We start from the raw sequence: 20,698 nt of genomic DNA on the forward strand, positions 1-20,698 counted from the left end.
GTTGAACTAATGTTTTTGGACATGTTCTCAACCATATTATCGTACCCTTACTAACAACACTGCACTTATATATCACAAACTATTGGATCAGCATAGAATTTCATTGTTTGTAGCATGGCTTCTTTATTGTGCAAATATTTATTGGCGTTAAGTTATTAAGTTAAGGATAAAGTAATTTTTTACATTTTAACAACAGTTCAACAATGTCTTCAAAACTTTCCCTATTATCAAATGCAATGATGTCATTAACAATAACAAACTTGTATAATTCTATCCTAAAAAGGAAAAGGAGCCTGAAGTTACAGCACAAAAGTTATTTCAATTAAAGACATTGAAAAATCCCTCAAATGAAACAGTTTCATCATTGTTAATTTTTCCTTAAAAGTTTGTAATATCTTTTAGGATACTGGCGAAAAGTTTTTTTTTTCAAACTCAGGCAATGTGAATGTCGTTTAGTATCCCTTTCCTTAAACTGTTAACTTATTTATACAGTATGATGTAATAAAAAACATTACCCAATTTAAAGAAAATTTTAATATTAGGAAACACGATGAGTAGACCACATTTCGATTGTGAGATCTACCCATGATTCTTTGCCATCAGTGACCTCAACTTACCTTCGACCTTCACCAAAAGCATAAGCGTCTTGTAACCAATGTGATATAAACACTTTACAAATATTATGTGTCTCTGAAGCTTCCTTCATGAGATATGTGTACTTCAGGCATCAGCCTGACATCAAATGACCTTTGACCTCCACCAAAACCAACAGTCGCCAAGTATGCAACGCTGTACATCCACAAACCAGGTAGTAATATCCATACAAGCTATTGGTCCTAAATATTGTGTTTGAAAACTTTTAACGTTTGATTCCTTACATTTGACCACCTCCATAATAAATTTGCAAAATGTACTTTTCTTACATGTTGGTAATGTTAAATGAGTTCTTGTTGGTAGTCCTAAGTATTGTGTTTGAAAACTTTAAACGTTTGATTCCTTAACGTTGACCACCTCTATAATAAATTTGCAAAATGTACTTTTCTTACATGTTGGTAATATTAAATGTGTTCTTGTTGGTAAGATAAAGTGGAAGGGCTCACACTAGAAGATCAAGCTTGCCCAGGAGGTTGACGTAATTTGTTGGATTGTCCCTTAAAATCAAATTAATACACCAACTGCCACTTGAACGCCAACCACCACCCTACCTCCTGCATCACACACACACAATCAGTACCCGTTGCCCCTCCTTGTAGTAAAACCATCCCTCCAACTCATAACTTACCCAATCTCTATTTAATCATCAGGGCTGACTCCAACAAGTCAGCGTTCTGTGATATTACAAGGCTTGTGGACAACGTTCAAACTTCACTGCTATTGCTGTGGCCGCTCCTCCTATAGCCAGTAAATGTTGGACTGAATGGGATGTAGCTAGTCCAGAAGGTCCGCTTTATCCACCTCATGCCAAATGGCAGGTCATAGCAAGACGGTCGGTTACCAAGACCCTCACTGTTTGCATCCTCCTCGATTGAGCCCATCATCTGCTCCCGCCAATCATTCCCCAACTCCTCCGGTGAACCTAAGAGCCAAAGAACAATGAAAAAGGAATATTGCTATCTCTTAAATCTCTTAAAATCATCTTAAATGTATCAGTAATACCGTAACAGAGCTATAACGTATTATAGGCCTACACTTCGGTAGATCCCTAACCGCACTGAGGTTGTCCCGCGGCAGAGCAGACACTAAATGATATCGTGTTTCAGATGGCTATGCTCAATCATATATAGAGAGTTTAGCTGTATGCGCATATTGACATGCTGAATGCTCCCACTATTGACTTGATGTTTAAAAAAAACTTAATCGCCGCCGGCAGCATTACACGTCAGGTAAAATAATGAACGATCATTTTTTTACTAAGCTCCTTCAAGATTGGTTCTCGATCAGCATTTGAGGTACGTTTAAATATGTGAACAGTGGAGGATGTAGGGAAGAGCCAGGTGGACAAGCACTCCTGTGAAATATTGTTGGTACGAAACATTAGATGAAAATATATTTAATGTTGCTCAAAAGAAGAATGTTTTACACAAATTGCGCTCGGACAATCCGAATACGGTATCTACTTATGCTTGTCTTCCGAGGTTTTCACTTGCGAGATATCCAAGCTGGATTCTCCACTGCAGGGGCAAAGTATATTTAAACGTTTTGAGTATTGTTCCACGAAGTATCTCTCCACAGTTCGAATGCTAACCTTAAAATGCCGTGAATCACTGGTATTGCATACAGATTTATAGGTCTGTGAATTATATTTTATAAAGAAACGGTCTTAGACCGTGTACCGCGGTTCCCTAGCGACTGTCCTCGATGAATAACAAAAGTCAAAAGAACGGTTATACTCCATAAATTTCGCATAAATACTTACCCCTTACAAGATTGTCCAAGACACATGCAGCCAATCCACCAATAAACATATTACTTCCCAGAACCACATTCAATATTTGGTCGATCAAGACAGAACCTGTCAAGGGAAGCATAAAGATATTAGACGACATAAGCCGTGGTGGATAGTCTGGAAGTCGTTAAGTTTAATTCTCAAAGTTATTAACGATGCAACTTTTTCGTTTGTATAGAGTGTCCACATACAATATAAAAAGGGAATTGTGGTTAACGAAAAAAAAAACTAGTTTGCTTTTCGTTATTTGAAAGGAAACTTGACTACAGAAAGCTAATGAACTGTTTCAATACGATTTTATTCAGTTATTATTAAAAAGTTATCAAATTCAACACAGAAGTATGACTGTTATGTTCTGTTGAATTTTGAGTTAATAGGTAATGGTATCGACTTTCTGGCATAACAGAATGCCTACAATATGATAAGAATACCTTTCAGGCTTTTACTGACGCGGATCTAGAAGGTGTAAAACCCAACCCCTTCTCAACCCTTCTCAAAAAGTAAATATGTAGCAAAGCAATTACACGTTTAGACCTGATTATAGACCCAACCTTTATCGTAATTTATACATCAGAATGCATTATTTAACGCCTGAAGTTGTCTTATCTACTTCTGAGAGAGGTACATTAACCAATCCCCTATACTTGGCAGTCGGCTTCAAAGATCTCCGGGCCACACCCACCTCCCCCCCCCCCCCCCCGCTCCATTTCAAAATACTTCATTCACCCTTGCTACATATAAGTTTATACAAATCGAATTGCATCGTAAATTACGTTTATAGTCATTTGAATCATAACTTTATTGTATATGATGATATTAAGCTTTTCCTACCTGTATCGATAACTCCGGGGTTCTTATTCAGATAATCAGGAAGTCCTAATCCCAAGAATATTGCGAAACCAAGAATAAAGAGATTTCTTGATGTATTCACCTTAACAAAACTTAGATTAGCAAAACCGATCGAAGCTATCATTCCTGCAAAAGAAAAACAACAACAAAAGTTTTGCATAAGTTATTTCAGGTGCGTATCCAGGGGGGGCGTTGGGGGCGCGCGCCCCCCGGGTAAGGAAAAGAGGAGAGAAAAAAAGAGAAGAAAAAAGGGAAAAGGAGGGGGAAAAAGGAAAAGGAGGAGAGGAAGGAAGGGAAAAGAAAAAGAAAAAAAGAGGGAAAAAGGAGAAAGGAGGGAGTAGAAGATAGCCAAGATCTCGGGAAGAGAAAGAGGAACAGTCATAGTTAAAGCGCTGATCCCTATTATATACACAGGTAGCCAGTGACAGATCAAGGATTACGGAAGGGGTGTGCGCCTCACCCTACCCCTTACATCGACAACTCCATTTTTGACGTTTCCATTTTTCCTCTCTCACTATAATGTATCTATATAAATACTATATATGGTGTATCATAACGCGTGTGTGTGTATGGACGCCTTAAACAATTGTAGAATTGTGCTATATGGAATCAACTGTGGCTGGTCTTGAACTCGACCGAGTCGTCGGGGAACATTTCGGGAAGGGGGCGACCGCCCCCCCCCCCGAGCAAATTTTCTTTATGACATCGCTAGTAATTTTAAAATAGACAATGCTTAGAAGCAACTTACAAGGCCTGGGAAGTGTCATTTCCAGCGATCTGGGAGGCATTTTCGGCCAAAATTTTTCTTGTACGCTTCGCGCCAACTCATGGTGGCGCTTCGCTTAGATAGTTTGCCTACAGGAAATTACTCGCTACACGCCTGTTCGAATTTGTAATGCAAAGAGCAGATATAACATCACATCAGTGAGCATTGAAATGCATTTTCCACGATGAACAGCCTCAAAAACTGTCTATGTGTGTAGTCAAAGACGTAGGAGCCCAATTGGATTTGGGGGCTGTAATGACTTGCCCGAAAAAAAGCCAAAATTTTTCGCGCGCTTCGCGTGCGTTCAACATATCGATGCCAATATCATATAAGCAAACATCGGTCATTATATTGCATGGCATCGTGTACCGCACGGTCCGTGAAAGTTGCACAGTATACCGCCAAATGCTAATGTAAACAACGAAATATCTTATGTAAATGGAGAAAAAGCAGATCCATTTATGTCAAAACTCTCTTTTACAGTAGTATTGTCGGCCAAGCTTAGAACTTTATTTTAATTACCACGGAGATAATCTTTAAGCTATTTATTGCTATTTATTTTTCTTTCAGTAGGTGTCTGAAAAAAATTGGTTGTGGGGGGGGGGGGGCTGCAGCCCCCACCTCCTACGGGAGGCTACGCCTATGTGTGTAGTGTTCGGTTTCGATATACCTGATATCGGAAATATCTGCTATTTTTCTGTTCCTTCAACCAAGTTTTATAATAGCCATTATAAGAGGTTTTAATATTTCTACACCAATAAATTAACTGTGTCTGAATTTTCGAAAATTTCCTGACCAACATTATTCATCATACTTTCCTCTACTCGTGCAATTTTGACCTGTCTGTTAGGGGTTGAAGGAGGTTTTTCTATATTGGTTATCCATAGATTGAATTTTGTGCAACATTATGGGTATGTTTGAAGGGATTTTATTCACGAGAAATGTGAATTTTCAAATTCTCAACAAATAATGGGCTTAAAACCTTGAAAAGTGGGGCTTTCGGATATTGTGGGCCGCGACGTAGAATCACCTACAAAAGCAATGATCCATAGGACATGCAATGAGGTCGAACATGATGTGTGACTGGTGAAAATCTTCAAAAAGGTTATGGATGGAAAAAAAACTTTTGGGAAATACTTGGTTCTCAGGCAAAAGTGTACATCTGGTTGGTCATTTTCAAGCCCGAGAAGTGCCATTTCCGGTGATCTGGGGGTATCAAAACCAAAACTTTTCTTGTACGCTCCGCGCCAACCGATGGTGGCGCTCCGCTTAGATAGTATATTCGCGCCCCCCGGGTTGGAAAATCCTGGATACGCGCCTGTATTTTACACACATATGTTTTACCTATAATGATAATTGTTTATATAAAAGTGTTGATTATTCTAGATTGACCAGTCATACATGTTACTTTGTAATAACGTGATAACCTGTACTAGCTATGAGTATCGGCTGTTATAAAACGCTCAGCGGAACAACGAATGTCAGACAATGGATGTATTCTCATCAGTTTCGCACGACTGTCATAGTTCCGGGCCTTCTCAGAGCAGGGATGTCTTACTATCACATGCACCTGCTCCAGCTTCAAGTTGACATATTGTAGAGGGACTGCAATAATCACAACTTACGAAGAGGGGAGTCGCATATTGCAAGCCGGGGCTTTCCTATTAGGTGTTACAGGGGTGGGAGTGTGACTGGAAGTGGTCTATAGTTGATATTATTAGCCATTATGGCAAGGGCGTAGGAACCGGGGGGCTGGGGGGCGCCAGTCCCCCCAGTGAAAAATATGGGGGGGGGGGCGGAAGTATCATTCCGCCCCCCGCTCAGCAAGTCAGAAAACCCCTTTTTCATTTCCAAATCAGAAAAAAATCTCATTTGGAGCACCAAATTGCATCTAAGGCCAGGTGAAAATGCAAAATTATTTACAAAATGGAGTGGGTGTTGAAGTGTGCTATATTGCACCAAATTGCATCTGAGGCCACCTGGAAATGCAAAAAAAATCCAAAGGGGAGGGGGACACCCCCTCCCCTTACACCCCTCCCCCAGGCCGGCCATCAGTCTTCAGCCCCCCCACTCAAAAGTACCTTCCTACGCCACTGCATTATGGTACTATATCATTTTCGGTTATTTAGGTCGCACTTTAAAAAAAAGACGCAAAGAGGGCAATCTACGGAGTTGCATATCTCATCGCCAGCAATCACTGATATCAAATGAACAAAGTATATATTATTAGCTACGAAATCTGGCATTCGGAAGAATGTTCTATACTTGGCATTTCCATTATACCTGTGAAGGTTCTACGTCAAGGAACTACAATATCTCATCCTATAGCCCGTTTCATTCTTTCTCGGATCACGTCAACACGGCTTACTAGGGAAGCGCTAAGGGTTAACTACCTGTTGCTACATGTCGTTTACGGGTTTCTACGGGTCGTCTACGGATTGATACGGGTCCTCTCCGGGCTTTTTGTTCGTGGTCGGACTCGAAAATGTATTGAACATATTCAAAACGTTTCAACTGATAAAAATGCCATGGATCGAGTTGCCACGAATTGCCACGGAACGTCCCGGATCATGCCGGATCGGACCACGAATCATGCGATCAGGGAATGGGCCTTTTAGAGAGCGATGATTTATTCATGAGGAGACGTTAATGATTAACCGGTTGTACATTCTTAGTGACGTCGTTATGGAAACTGAAAATACTAACCAAATGTGGTAGCCATTATCGCGCCAACGATTGGTTCCGGCATCGCAACACATAAAGCACAGAACTTGAATAGAATCCCACTGAACGTAAATAAGCCGGCTGCAAAATAAACTGTCAATCGGCTTGCGACCTGTATAAAACGGACAGACAATTTCAATTAGGAAGATCGAATTTGTCACGTGACTTGATCATGCATGGATGGGCGATTATACATTATTTTAGATGACGTTATACTTCAAGGGAATTGCGTTCGCTAATGTAAATACGTAAATAGTGTATTCCGTACCTTCAAAATATAAACCTGATCAAGCATTCAGCATTGTAAACACGATCAATTCCGCTGTTTATGTGTCCAAATATTGAAGAAGAAAAACTCTGTATTGGATTAATAATAATCATTTAGGAGATTGATGCCTACCGAAATTTTAAAGACAGTAAAACTATTTAATGTTCGATCTTTTGTGAACAGTGTTGTGTACGTGTATGTGTGGTTTTTTTGGGGGACTTGTGATGACGTAACCTATACCATCAATGACGTAGCCAGGTAAAGTTAACGACCCAGCCCTGCCGAACAGTTTCTGGCTTACCTTCTTCCTTTATTCTTAACAAAAGTTTGTTAACATCCTCATTAGCCATCCCCCACCCCCCAATATAAAATAAAATAAAATAAAAGGGTAAGAAAAATGTAGGAATCATTTCCGTTCCCCTCCCAGCCCTTCTCGTCCCTCAATAAAGTAAAACAAAACATGGTTGTCAGTGATAATTATTCATACCTTTGTTAAGCTAATCGCCGAGATGTTATTACTAAGTGACGTATAACCACAGGAGGCTCCCCATAGCCCTGCTGCTACACAACCGATACCTTCCATACCGATACCACGGTTTATAGCATGGACTGGGGGCGGTGGTGCGTTACTTATTAGTGCGCATGCGTGATAATCACCCACGGATTCCACAACGCTGGCTATGACGCCAGAGAGCATACCGATGACTCCGGCTAGACTTGCCGATGGCATACCAAACTGACCTGAGGAGGTAGGGAGACTGCTGAAGGTTTGATATATACTTATGTAGAAAGTTAAATAACGACTGAAAACTGCATTAAAAGGATTGGTTCAGGTGTTTGACATGTCTATTTTTTAAATGAAAGAGCACAAAAAGACAAAAAAGAACAGTGAAGAAACTACCATGATAGCATGCTTTGTTAAGGAGATATGACACTTTGAAGATATCAAAATTTCTTTGAAAACGACTGGTGTAGAAAGACTTACTGTGAGGGTGTGACGTCACATCCTCACTTCCTTAACATTTGTGAATATATTTCTTTAAAAATTATTTACATTTTTTAACACATTTGAAAATAATATAATCAAAAATTCTTCAGATGTTTAATCTCAAATACTTCCTTTGACAAATATGAGATCTCCTGACATATCTTTTGGTTGAAAGTCATGAAATCTCACAAAATATTTAGAGAAAAAACAAAGACTTTTCAGGAATGTGAGGATGTGACATAACAGCTAGTCAGATTTCAGCAGTTTCTACACAATCTGATAAAACTTTACACTTGAATATCTCTTTAACCGAAAAACTATTTTAAACTATTTTAAAAGCTTGCCAACTATTTATACCCAATTCACAATGTGCAATGAACCATGGAACAGTCTTGCCTCTGTAGACTGGGGTGAGGACTTCTTTGTAGACCACGAGAGCATACTGATATATATATATATTTTGTTAAAGTAACGCGAAGCTCTGTCGTCATTATTATATTATTACGTTTACTTTATAGTTTTCCAAGTGTGACTGCCAGTGGCAGGTCCGAGTTATTAACTTTAATTTAACTCCGGCCAGCGTCTACACTGACATAAAATTTGATGAAAACATAGATTTGTTCTCGAAATTATTCGTATTTGTCATTTAACTCTATACGGTACGATCTCTCAGCTTGAAATGTAATACTAAGCCTCTGGCATTTCGAATATTTGAAGAATAAAAAAAAAACATTTATTAAAACTTGAAAAATGATAGAACGGAATGCTTTGATTTATTTACAGAGTATAAATTCTTATATCTGTATAAAAATGTACTATTTCTGAAAGATTTAACTTTACCTGGATAAGGAAATCGAAACCAAGACGCGTCTCTGATGTCTTTATTATAGAGATCGGTTCTGGCCTTATATCCATAAACTGCAGGATCATCAGGGAAAGCCCCTACGGATGTCAATATGAGGCATAGTAGCCAAGATATACCGACGGCTAAAAGAATCTGTAAAAATATTAAATGAAAACAGTATTAAAAGCATCAGCAAAATAGAATCACTGGACACACCGATGTAAGTGAAGTTAACTAATAAGGTACGATGAGGACTTCAATGGTGGTAGGTCAAAAAGCATAATCGGAACCGAACATAGTGTGTTAATTTGGGTATACTTGCTTGGAAACACCAAACACAAATATCATGAAATATTACGGAGCTGATCAGGTTTAAGGCAAAGAAGTTATTGATTGATTTATTCATTCATTCATTTAATGATGTATTGGTTAATCAATCGATTGATTGATTGATTCATCCATCCATTCATTCTTCCATTCTTTCTTTCATTCTTTCATTCATTCGTTAATTCATTATTTCATTCATTCTTCTTGCCATCCATTCATCTTTTCATTCATTCATTAATTTATTTCATACTGCAATTTTGTTCTTTACTCGTGAGAAAACACAGTTACACATATTGACCATCTTACCGGAAAGAACGTGAAGAGGGCAAACTTTCTTCCTCCAGGAAGTGGAATGTCATAGCGATCCAAGAATTGAGAAAACAATATCACCAAGAAGATACACCTGAAACGAACCAAAAGGATATAGGATTGAGATTTAGAATGATGAACTCCTCGTTTAATGTAGTCATATGCTTAGTGATATTTTTTCTGCATGAATGAAGGTGATGGTGGTGGGAGGGGGGGGGGGGGGTTGTCGACAGGAGGTGGGGTTGGGGATTCATGGTACTGGATTTTAGAATTACGCTGAGCCGTTTTTTGCTTGGAGGGGGTAGGAAGGGAGAACTACACTTTGACGACCATTGCTCTCTCTCTATATCTTCGAATCGTTCTAAATAAAGCAGGGCTATAACAGGTTCATGGAAAATCAATTTAGATATAATGCTTTTTATTTTGGTCTTTGTTTTTATCTGCAACTTATCATAGAAAGTGGCAATTAGCGTTGGAAAATTCAGCACTTAAAATAAGGACAGTATAACTCACGATGATTAGCCAAGAAGGGTGAAGTATTTAGGATGTACCATTAACTGACAAAATTCAGAAGAGGGATCCGGGACCTCTGGCCCCTAACTGGGTACGAGACTAGGTCAAGTTTGTGAATACAGGGTACTTACAAACTTGAGATGCCCCAGTGAGTTCCACATGTATCAGATGCCAGTGGTATTAAAGGTATACCGATCAACAGAAGAGTGGTGGCAATTGTGATTGGACGAATGAATCGAAGTAAAACGCCCACCAGTCCCGTGAAACCAAGTAGAAACTGCATCAATGACGCAAGACATATGGAACCTTGCAACTGCGAATGTACAACGTTAGGGAGAAAATATTAATATGCATTACTTTCCATTTACTTAAAACAATCTTTCGAATATTGTGCTAAAGATAATACTCACATGTCAGATCATCAATACGATGGCAAGATAGGTAAATAAAATATAAATAAATTATAAATAAATAAATAATATATATATATATATAGCCTTTAGGTCAAACTAAATGATCTGTTCATATCGTGTTCGTAAAGTTCAAATTTACCTCTTGCATTCTTCCTTGAGCGGTTTCTCTAACGTGATCTTTCTCTTCTTGTGTAGAATTTGCTTTGTATGAACGAAATGAGAAAATGTTGATGATACACCGAGAAGTTTTCTCGGTATTTGTAAATAACTGTTGACGTTTTTCCCAAGTTTGATCAATACAGATGTATAGCCCTGTCTAATACTATTCTTAAGATATTGTAACAGTTTGTGCCAATTGTTGAATTTGAAGCACACAGGTGTGAATTCATACTGGCAAACTGACAGAATCAAAACTACTATCAAAATGTTCCCCAAAAGGTAATAAGGGTGGTTTTTGAAGAGCTTATAAGCCTGCATAGACTCCAGACGTGTGACCTGATTAATTCACTTTGGCTTCGGCTTTGAGTACAGCGTTTCTGTATGCTGCCGTGTTGGATGAATCGAACCGTAATAGTAGTTACCGACTTTGCGATCACGAGCGTTGTAGTCTATACTGACTTTGCAATCCACGGCCCCCTCACTATTTTACAAAGTCAGTAAGAGTGACTCCATAGTTTTTACTTTATTTCTCCCACTCTCCTGGTTTAAAATTGAACTAGATGGGGGGTATCAACGTCTCTGACTGTTATGTGAACTTGAAGGTGTATTACGGTGGCTGATGTTAATTGCTTCACAAATTTTCTGGCAATTTTCTGCATCAGTATGTCAACACCCACATCCTTATAGTATTTCATATGGCAAAGAAAGTGATATTGGTGATATCGATTGTATCTGGTACCAGCCTCAGAGTCGGAATGCTGTCATCACAGCAATTGTGTTTTGAACGTTTTTCTGTTTCTTTTTATAATGTTTAATTAACCTTCTTATTTCATATAGCAAAATATCACAAAATTAAAGATTGCATATTTATCAAATTTTAAATATAAGTAGATAGCTAACTAATCATTCCAATGTATCACATTCCAAGGATAAATCGACGAGAAGGTAATAGAAGGAAAAAGACAGCGTTTGAAGATGATCTTTTCTGTGGTGATGAAAATCACATTCTTCTTATACTGTCATCATTCACGGCCATGTTCAAAACAGCCTGTAACCATGGTTACATGCAATCGACCATATCTCAAGTTAGGAACAATAGATTGAGACCGGGGTTTTCATCTAACAGTGTGGACTAGTTATGTCCAATTTTACCAAAGGTTTGACATTGTCTGTCACCAAAAATATCCCTTAACAATATACTGTAGTGTAAAAATACTATTGTAGTGTATTTCCCCATCTGAAAGATAAAAATGGATGTAAAAATTTGAAGAAAACAGTTTGAAGAAAGCCTGTTGGTAACGACAAAGTTTCTAGACTAAGTGTGATTCTGTGAAATCATACTTGTTGGCTTCTCAAGTTCACATTTCCTGAAACGTGTCGTCTCAAATATTCGAAAACGGAACATAGGAAAAAAAGACTGCAACTTTCGCTGCAAGGAAGCTATGAGCATGTGACTCTTTGATAAGTCAAAATGAACTTTTCAACTGAGTTATCCTCTGGTTGATGTGCACTTACCAGTTAGGGGAGCAGGACATGGTTCTTTCATGCTGAAGAGTACGAAAGTTGGGATGATAAACGATGCACTCGTTCCCTGAATGATGGGCAACCTAAATGAAAATTGAGAAATTATGTATATTTTTTGCAAGATTAGAAAAACTACTTGAGAATAGGTTATGGCGATCTCTTTGTACAACAAGATACGAGAATGTTTCCACGTTTGAACCTGCAGTGAAGAAATGATTAATTCTAGTCTAATTCGGTCTAAACACATGCATGTACTCATTAACTACTTTTCTCTTCTTGTGTGAGCCTGTTAGGTAGAAAAGGAAGGAGCGGGTAGAGCCTATATATATATATATATATATATATATATATATATATATATATATATATATATATATATATATTGTTCAAGTGTTTCCAAGTTGTACTATAGTATGTGGTTCTATCTTTATATTTCCTTCCAGTATACATATAAAATTTATAGAGAGGAGTCATATAATACCTCAACAAGAAGAAAAACTAATATAAAAGGTGATTTTTTTTAAGATGATAGGATATCATATCAAATACATTTACACATACACAAGTTAATACATAAAACGATATAACAAACAGACTTCAACAAACAGTCCAAGAATAACTAATATAAAGGGGAAAAATGTTAAGATGATAGGATATCATATAAAATACATCTACACATACAAAAGTTAAAAACATAAAACGAAATAACAAACAGACTACAACAAACATTCTAAGTGCTCGGATGGAATGTATAAAGTGGACAGTGTAGGCCTATTGAAGATATCCTCGCACACAGCGATTGAATACGTTTGTATGTGTGGGTGTATGTTTGTTTGCGTGTATGTATGTATGTATGTGTGTGTGTGTGTGCGCGTGTGTGTGTATTTGTATGTGTGTAGGTAGGTATGCTATCTATCCATCCAACCATCATCCATCCATCCATCCATCCATCCATCCATCCATCCATCCATCCATCCATCCATCCATCCATCCATCCATCCATCCATCCATGCAATCATCCATCCATCCATCCATGCAATCATCCATCCATACAACCAACCATCCAAACATCGATTCATTCATCCATCTATCCATCTATCTGTGTATATATATATATATATATATATATATATATATATATATATATATATATATATCGAAATATGATTGTAATTAATCGAAATCAGATAATCCACTAGATTTGCTCCAGGTCAAGAATTATATGCAAAATTGATGAACTTCATTCCAGCTTCGAAATTGTATTCATCCATCCATGCGTTACATAGCTATCTATATATCCAACTTTCTAGCTAGATACTACTTAACTAGAGATCTATATAGCTAGATCTAGCTATCTGTGTATCTAGCTACTAGATTAATCCATATATATCTATCTATCGATTCTTTGAATCTGCTATTAGACAACATATTTATTCTTTCTTAGTCAGTATAGTTTTGTACGTAGATCCGCGGATCGATCGCCTTGGCGTCCTTATCGTCCGCTGAATTGGATTTAAGCAATAAAGTTTTAAGTATGCCGACCTTTAGGTTTCAAACATGTTTGAAGAATTTTCAGCTACATGCTTCCAATTGAATCAAGCCCTCGGCTTGTTATTGCTATGAGAAGGTCTTCACCTCTGCATAGAGCTTTTGTTAGTACAAGGATGAATTCCCAACACGATTTTATAAGGTTAGTAGAGGTGTTATTTCAGAGCGTAAGAACTTCACTGCTCACTACAGGTGGCAAAAAGCACCATATATTAACGATCGCTTCTCGGCCTTTTGGCTAAGGTCATGTGTAGTATCTGTTCCCTTTCGAGGGGAATGGTGATGCACATCCAACGATGATCACACAGTCACAGTCCCGATGCACGGGGACTGGGTTGAGAGCGGATCAGTCGTTCGGTAGTTTTCGTGACCAGGTTTTTTCCTGGGTGACTTTTCTTAAAAAGTACCATATATTAAAGAGTGTTAAGTTATCCACAAACTATAGAGATCCAATAACTAAGTAAATATTCAAAGTGTGTTGTAATTACATCCAAAAGTTCTCCCTGATATCCTGTGCATGACAGAAAGAAGGCAATATGACCTCATACTACGACTGAGAATGTGTAAGGTAATGTTTACTATTTAATTACTATAAACGTATACGGTTCAAAAGGAAACTTTAACATTTTACATCAGCCCATCCTTCGTAAGATTGAAATTCAGCGATCGACAGACAGACAGAGTAATCATCTACAAACATCCTAAATTAGGAGTACGGGTGGGGGTGGTGGGCGGGCAGATCCAGGGGATGTGGGATGTCCACCCCCTCTTCAACATAACACGAACTTTCAAAACTGTAATTATTACCACATTTTTTTTTAACGATCCCAAAGCCCCACTCTTTATAAAATCCTACATTTGCCGCCATAAAAGAGATTACTTTTCTGTTATACTTATAACTCCAGTTAACTAATATTGAAGTTTACCTCGTGCCAAAGTACACCTGGAGGAAGGTGGTTATCCCACAGATGAAAAAGGCTGTCCCTATTAGTTGGTTCAGTAAATCTCTATCGGCATCGAAGCAAAGAGGTTTAGCAACAATAAGGGGCAGAGCGAAGCATCCACTGAAGGAAATCGAAAAATGCTGATAAGGAAGAAGAGACGAGATGGAGAAAAGAATAACAACAGAAGTCATCGCTGTGAGAAGACGGCCGTATGGAAAGCCATTTTAACATTTAATCGGAATTTTAAGAAACCTTTAATTGTTTCTTATTTTAGATATCTAAAATTCTATTATCAGATATCTATATTAAATTCGAGATATCTTAAATTTAATTCGAGGTATCTGAAATTTTATCTCAGATATCTGAAATTGAAATCGAGATATCTAAAATAGATTTCGAGATATCTGAAATTCTAATTCAGATATCTCAAATTGAATTCGAGGTATCTGAAATTCTCTTTCAGATGTCTGAAATTCTATTTCAGATGTCTGAAATTCTATTTCAGATATATGAAATAGAATTGCAGATATCTCGAATTCAATTTCAGATATCTCGAATTCAATTTCAGATATCTGAATTCAATTTCAGATATTTTATTTTATTTTATTTTATTTCGAGATATCTGAAATTGATTTTAAGATATCTGAAATTATTTGTAGATATCTTAAATAAATTGGAGATACCTGTAATTTAATTTGAAATCTAAAATTCCTTATTAAATGTTAAAACGGCTTTCCATACGGCCGAGCCTTTATATGGGGTGGGAGAAAGTGAGACGACCGGGTGAATGGGGTCTAGCATTTATATGGGTGGGACGATGTGACTAGACGGCCGGGTGAATGGGGACGGTGGGACGGGGCGGTTATGGTATACTCAGTCTTATTTAGGATGACAAAGTACTCAATTATATTTAACGGCATATCAAGGACGTTAGCCACGGAGGGTAGGGGGAGCCCCACCTTCCCTCCTCCCAAATGTTCACTGTTCGTCACTCTAAAATATATCAACGCTCAGTGTAATAAAAATTGTAAACTTGTGCTAGTTTATACAAGAGTCAAATAGAATGGAAACGGTAGCAGCAGTTTGCATCTAAGCTTTGTTACTCAAACTAAAAAAAATTCTCAACATATGGTGAGCGCCCCCTTCCTTTTATGACTTCCATTGGGACGACAATACTTTTGTTTTCCACCACCTTCACCCAACTACAAAAAAAAATTGTCTTCAGACTGCGGGCCTGGCTTTATCATAAGACGCTAGGCTGATTTTTTTTTCTTCATATTTTGTGAAACTGTCTAAGCCTAGCGATCCGATGTGATGGCAGAAGGCATTTCCGACGTCGCCAAAAGTAAACCTAACATTGGCTGACTTTATCCTTGCTCACGACATTAACTAAACCTCTCGAACGGATATTGTCCAAAAAAGGATGAGGTGCAGGGGCGCAACCACATACACGTATAGAGGAACATGAAAACAAGGGAGGCTCAACACATCCCCCATCCCACCCCAACTGACAAACAGAATGTTGCAAGCAAACAAACAGCCAAGTGTAACCTACAGTGCAGCATACATGTACAATACAATCTAAACAGAAGACAACACTGTCCAAAAGTTGCCAAATGAAAGCACTATTTTGCATCCTAAGCACCCTTCATTTTACTAACATTTCTTAAAGGGGAAGGGGACTCCTACCCTTAGACAGCACCCTAGGACGACATAACGTATCTTAGTCTCTGCATACAAATTAAAGGTTGAACCCCTGGTAAAGGGGGGGGGGTGAGGGGGGAGGCTGGGAATCATGGAAATTTACCGTCCCTGCAGCTCATCCATCGGTCTTGTTCTGGCTAAGTATACACAACTGCCTGGAATATCTGTACTTCTCATGTCATAGACTATCACACCACCAACACCTCAGTACATACAGCCATTCAAAACGCCTATCTACTCATCTATACAATGCTAACTTTCAATTATAACTGACATCATAAATACATTCAATTACTTTATCCCAACGTCAAAACGATGCAATGATGGTTAATATGAATATGAATTAGTAAGGGTGGATTTGTCGTAAATTGCAAGTAATATCATTCAGCGGGCTTGTGGCGTGCCCAAAGGGAGACCGGGTCCATTGGGCTCCCACCACCATCGTCAAATTGGGGTAAAAACATTCAATCAAAGGGCCTTTTTACATTCAGTCTGACAAAATAAGACCACTTCTCCGACCCCAGGACGCCATAAAGGTTCATGCCACTACCGAAATCAGTCGGGGGGGGGATTTACAATATTACCAAGTCCCCTCCCTCTCCACCATAGAAATCATGTGCACGTTACTGCACATAGAGGTGAGATGTGCATTACATAGTATGACTCACCTGCAGACCCATTAAGGCCACGGTAGGCCATGGGGGTCTATCTTCGATACCGTATACAATATCCGACTTCTTCTTCTTCATCACTAAACTGCTTTGTTCAAGGCTGTTTATTGTCAACATTCCATTCGTGTCATTTTCATCTTTGAGAGATGACTCTACTATCTCCATCTTCTCCAGTTTTGATCAGATTTTCAGATACAACTACACGACTAACCTGTATAAAGTATCACGAAATATTAAAGCTGGTTCCCATCACAAACGCAACAGGTAATTCCTTGACCAATTTGAAAACCGACGTGCAATAAATAAATAAATCAATCAAACAATAAAACAACATTTACGGCATATAAATATGTATTATACCAGCATGTTTATTGCCATCCAGCATTGGTTTATTGCCATCCAGCATGATGGCGAGTAAATTTATGACGTGATATATAGTACATAATACGTTAAATTATATTTGAACGCATCGGAAATCGATACGGGCATATAAGTGAATGCCGGTGTGGCAGTAATGAGTTTCCGTGCGTCCTAAAGATACTCATTACTAGGAAATAGTGTCCGCCTTCCCTGCCATAACTGCACAGGTTAATCATAGAGATTGATGGCATATTTTCCCTTTTTCCTGATGATGATGATGATGATGATGATGATGATGATGATGATGATGATGATGATGATGATGATGATGATGATGATGATGATGATGATGATGATGATGGTGATGATGATGATGATGGTGGTGATGATGATGATGATGGTGGTGGTGATGATGATGATGATGGTGGTGGTGATGATGATGATGATGATGATGGTGGTGGTGGTGATGATGATGATGATGATGGTGGTGATGATGATGATGATGATGGTGGTGGTGGTGATGATGATGATGATGGTGGTGATGATGATGATGATGATGATGATGATGATGATGATGATGATGATGATGATGATGATGATGATGATGATGATGATGATGATGATGATGATGATGATGATGATGATGATGATGATGATGATGATGATGATATTTTATTCCTTGTGGGTTAAAAGTCACTTAAGTCTTACGCCATAACCTAACACTTGTCTTTTGTGGTTCCTTACCCGTACAAAAACAGGGACTGTCCTTAATGAGAGGGTGGGGGCGGAGCCGGGAGAACAGGGGCACGTGCCCCACTCCCATCTCATGTTGTAACAAACATGCCTTTTTATATAAGCATTATGCGTCGCTAAGATTGCTTTTTACGTGTGATAAGGATCTTTCTTTTTTTCAAGCCAAAGATGACTAAGAAGCACTGACTAACAAAATTGTTTTTCTTCAATATTTAAATCCAGTTTTCAACTTCAAACTTGGGTTGCATTTCAGTATGTATACAATATACTGTCATTGGCAAATTGTTAGCTTCACATCCTTCTAAAGTTAGTTGGAACCTATTAAATCCGAGCTTTCAAAAGAAGAAAAAAAGATCATATTTTATATTTTGCTGTCAGTGTGGAACACCTGTTTGCTTCAAAGTTCTATCATAACCAAACGAAAAACGCCATGTAAGAATAGGAATGTGCAATTTTCACTTTAAGAATACGTTCCTCTTTCACCAGCCCAAAAATAAGTTTCCTCTGGACTCACCCGATACTCATGGCTAGTAGATTAACTACTGTTCATGATCCACAACCGTGCATCAGTAATTACTGTGCCACCAGTAACAGATGTTACAGTGTTGCGAACACAGCGCAGTAGTATACTGATGCACGGTTGTATATAAAGCATGAACAGTAGTTACTGTACTAGCTATGAGTATCGGGTGCTGGACTATATCCTTTTACATGTTGTCTGCATCTTTACCACAGCGAGACCATATTCTGTTATTAAAAAAAAAATAAACTTGGCAAGACTTGTCAAGTCTTTGGCGGTAACAAAATTAAAACGAAATTATTACCCACCTGCTAAACTCCGGTCTACTGCGTGGTCCGTTGAGCCTGAATGACCTTAACAGAAGATACAGGATCCATCCATAATTAAAAGTATGTTGAGATCCTTCACAATATACGATGATACGAAAAGTTTATAAAACGAAATCAAGGAATGCGGTTCCAATAAAATAAATCGATAGCGGTCGGATAGGAACGTTAGCCCCAATTCGATGAGAATTATCCGATCGAAAGCTGGTAATAAGGCTCGTCGTGTTGAACCGTCGAAGGGTCGAAAGTCGAAGTGGTGTAAGTTCGAACTAGCGATACTACAAGGGTTATTGAGGGAGCTATTAGTTGCCCGAAACAGAAGCAGTGTCAAATAATGCCGCTACATAAGCCCCCTTGCAGATCACTTACCGAATAACAAGAAAGAAAAGAGGAGTGATTGATAAAACAATAAACAACAATAAAATAATATAAGGAAAATCCTTCATCGATATCGTTCTGGCCATCGGACGTGGCGTCCTGAGCTAGTTACTGTGACCAGAGGGACGGGATCGGCGGAAGTGCCTAAGAAGACGATGTAGTTGGCGGCTATGATAATTTAATTGGCGTTACGTCTGTGAGTGGAAGCTGCGCAGAGTGCGTAATTTCATCCTGATCAGTCTACGCTTCTTTGAGCCGGTCAAGCGACACTGTGTCGGGCTTAGCGTTTATGTCTACCACAAAGGTTTTGTCTCCTCGGGAGATGACTCGGTACGGACCGCGATATGGCGGTCGAAACGGCCGTTTGACGATATCATCGCGGACCCACACATGCGCACATACCCTCCATATCTGCCTGCAGTTGTGGCGATGATAGGGGCTGCTATACCATTGGATTCCGGATGGTATGCCGTGTTACGAATCCGTTTGCTTCCTAACAGCAGGTAAGTAAGAAATAATAAATAGGGTAAGTAAGAAATAAGACCGATTCGAACTGCGCGCCTCTGTCTGTGGTGATGGTAGCGGGTGTGCCAAACGTTGAAATCCATCGACAGAGAAAGGATATTGAGACCGCTCCGGCGGTGATATTAGGAATGCAAATGGCCTCAGGCCATCTTGTGAACCGATATTCAATAGTCAGTAAGTATGTATATCCATTGGATGGTGACAATGGTCCTACGACATCAATGTGTACATTAAAGAGCGCATCGGGGCAAGCGAAAGCACCAACTTGAAGAAGTGTAACGGGGTGCCTGTGCACTTTTGACTTTTGGCAGTCTAGACAATATTTAACCCAGTGTCTCATCTGTTACTAAGCGTTGAGTCGCGCGTGCATATGCCAGGATGCGATAAACCATGTATGGCGTTAAAGACGGTACGCCGAAAAGGTTTCGGAACGTAAGGTCTCAGTGGTCCGGTAGATACATCACAGAGTATTGTTTCATCAGAAGAAGGTAAAACAATTTCCTGTAATACGAGTGATGAAGATTCCTGGAGTTCTGAAAGTTTGGGGTCGTCCGTTTGAGCATGTGCTAATTACGCGTAGTCCAATGGAGTAGAGAAAGGAGCTCTACAACGCGTCTGCGACAACATTATTTTTATCACTTACGTTACGTATGTCCGTGGTAAATTGGGACACGAAATATAGATGTCTAATTTCTCTAGGCGAATACTTATCAGAGTTCGTGCTCAGTGCATAAGTGAGGGGTTTGTGGTCTGTGAAAATCGTGTATTGCCGTCCCTCTAATGTGGAGCGGAAAATTTGTAAGCGTTAGATAAATGGCAAGCAGTTCGCGTCCAAATGC

General features: G+C 38.8%; 1 protein-coding gene across 2 annotated transcripts; it reads right to left on the reverse strand.

Annotated features, from left to right (window-relative positions):
• Positions 1-93: 93 nt before the first annotated feature.
• Positions 94-19,688, reverse strand: LOC139963888 (solute carrier family 23 member 2-like). Of its 2 annotated transcripts, none has more exons than XM_071965097.1 (13): positions 18,942-19,688; positions 16,995-17,208; positions 14,605-14,762; positions 12,122-12,213; positions 10,587-10,648; positions 10,166-10,347; positions 9,519-9,615; positions 8,882-9,038; positions 7,541-7,794; positions 6,768-6,897; positions 3,278-3,421; positions 2,417-2,512; positions 94-1,576 (listed from the first exon to the last, which is right to left on the reverse strand). In XM_071965097.1, exons 2-13 carry the CDS (start codon positions 17,160-17,162, stop codon positions 1,359-1,361), a joined length of 1,758 nt encoding a protein of 585 aa, XP_071821198.1. In that variant the 5' UTR covers positions 17,163-17,208; positions 18,942-19,688; the 3' UTR covers positions 94-1,358. The 2 variants fall into 2 exon arrangements, with proteins under 2 accessions (XP_071821198.1, XP_071821197.1); XM_071965096.1 differs by having other exon boundaries at positions 18,939-19,533.
• Positions 19,689-20,698: the final 1,010 nt, after the last annotated feature.

The sequence above is a fragment of the Apostichopus japonicus genome, chromosome 22, assembly GCF_037975245.1.
Source record: "Apostichopus japonicus isolate 1M-3 chromosome 22, ASM3797524v1, whole genome shotgun sequence".
Taxonomy (NCBI): domain Eukaryota; kingdom Metazoa; phylum Echinodermata; class Holothuroidea; order Aspidochirotida; family Stichopodidae; genus Apostichopus; species Apostichopus japonicus.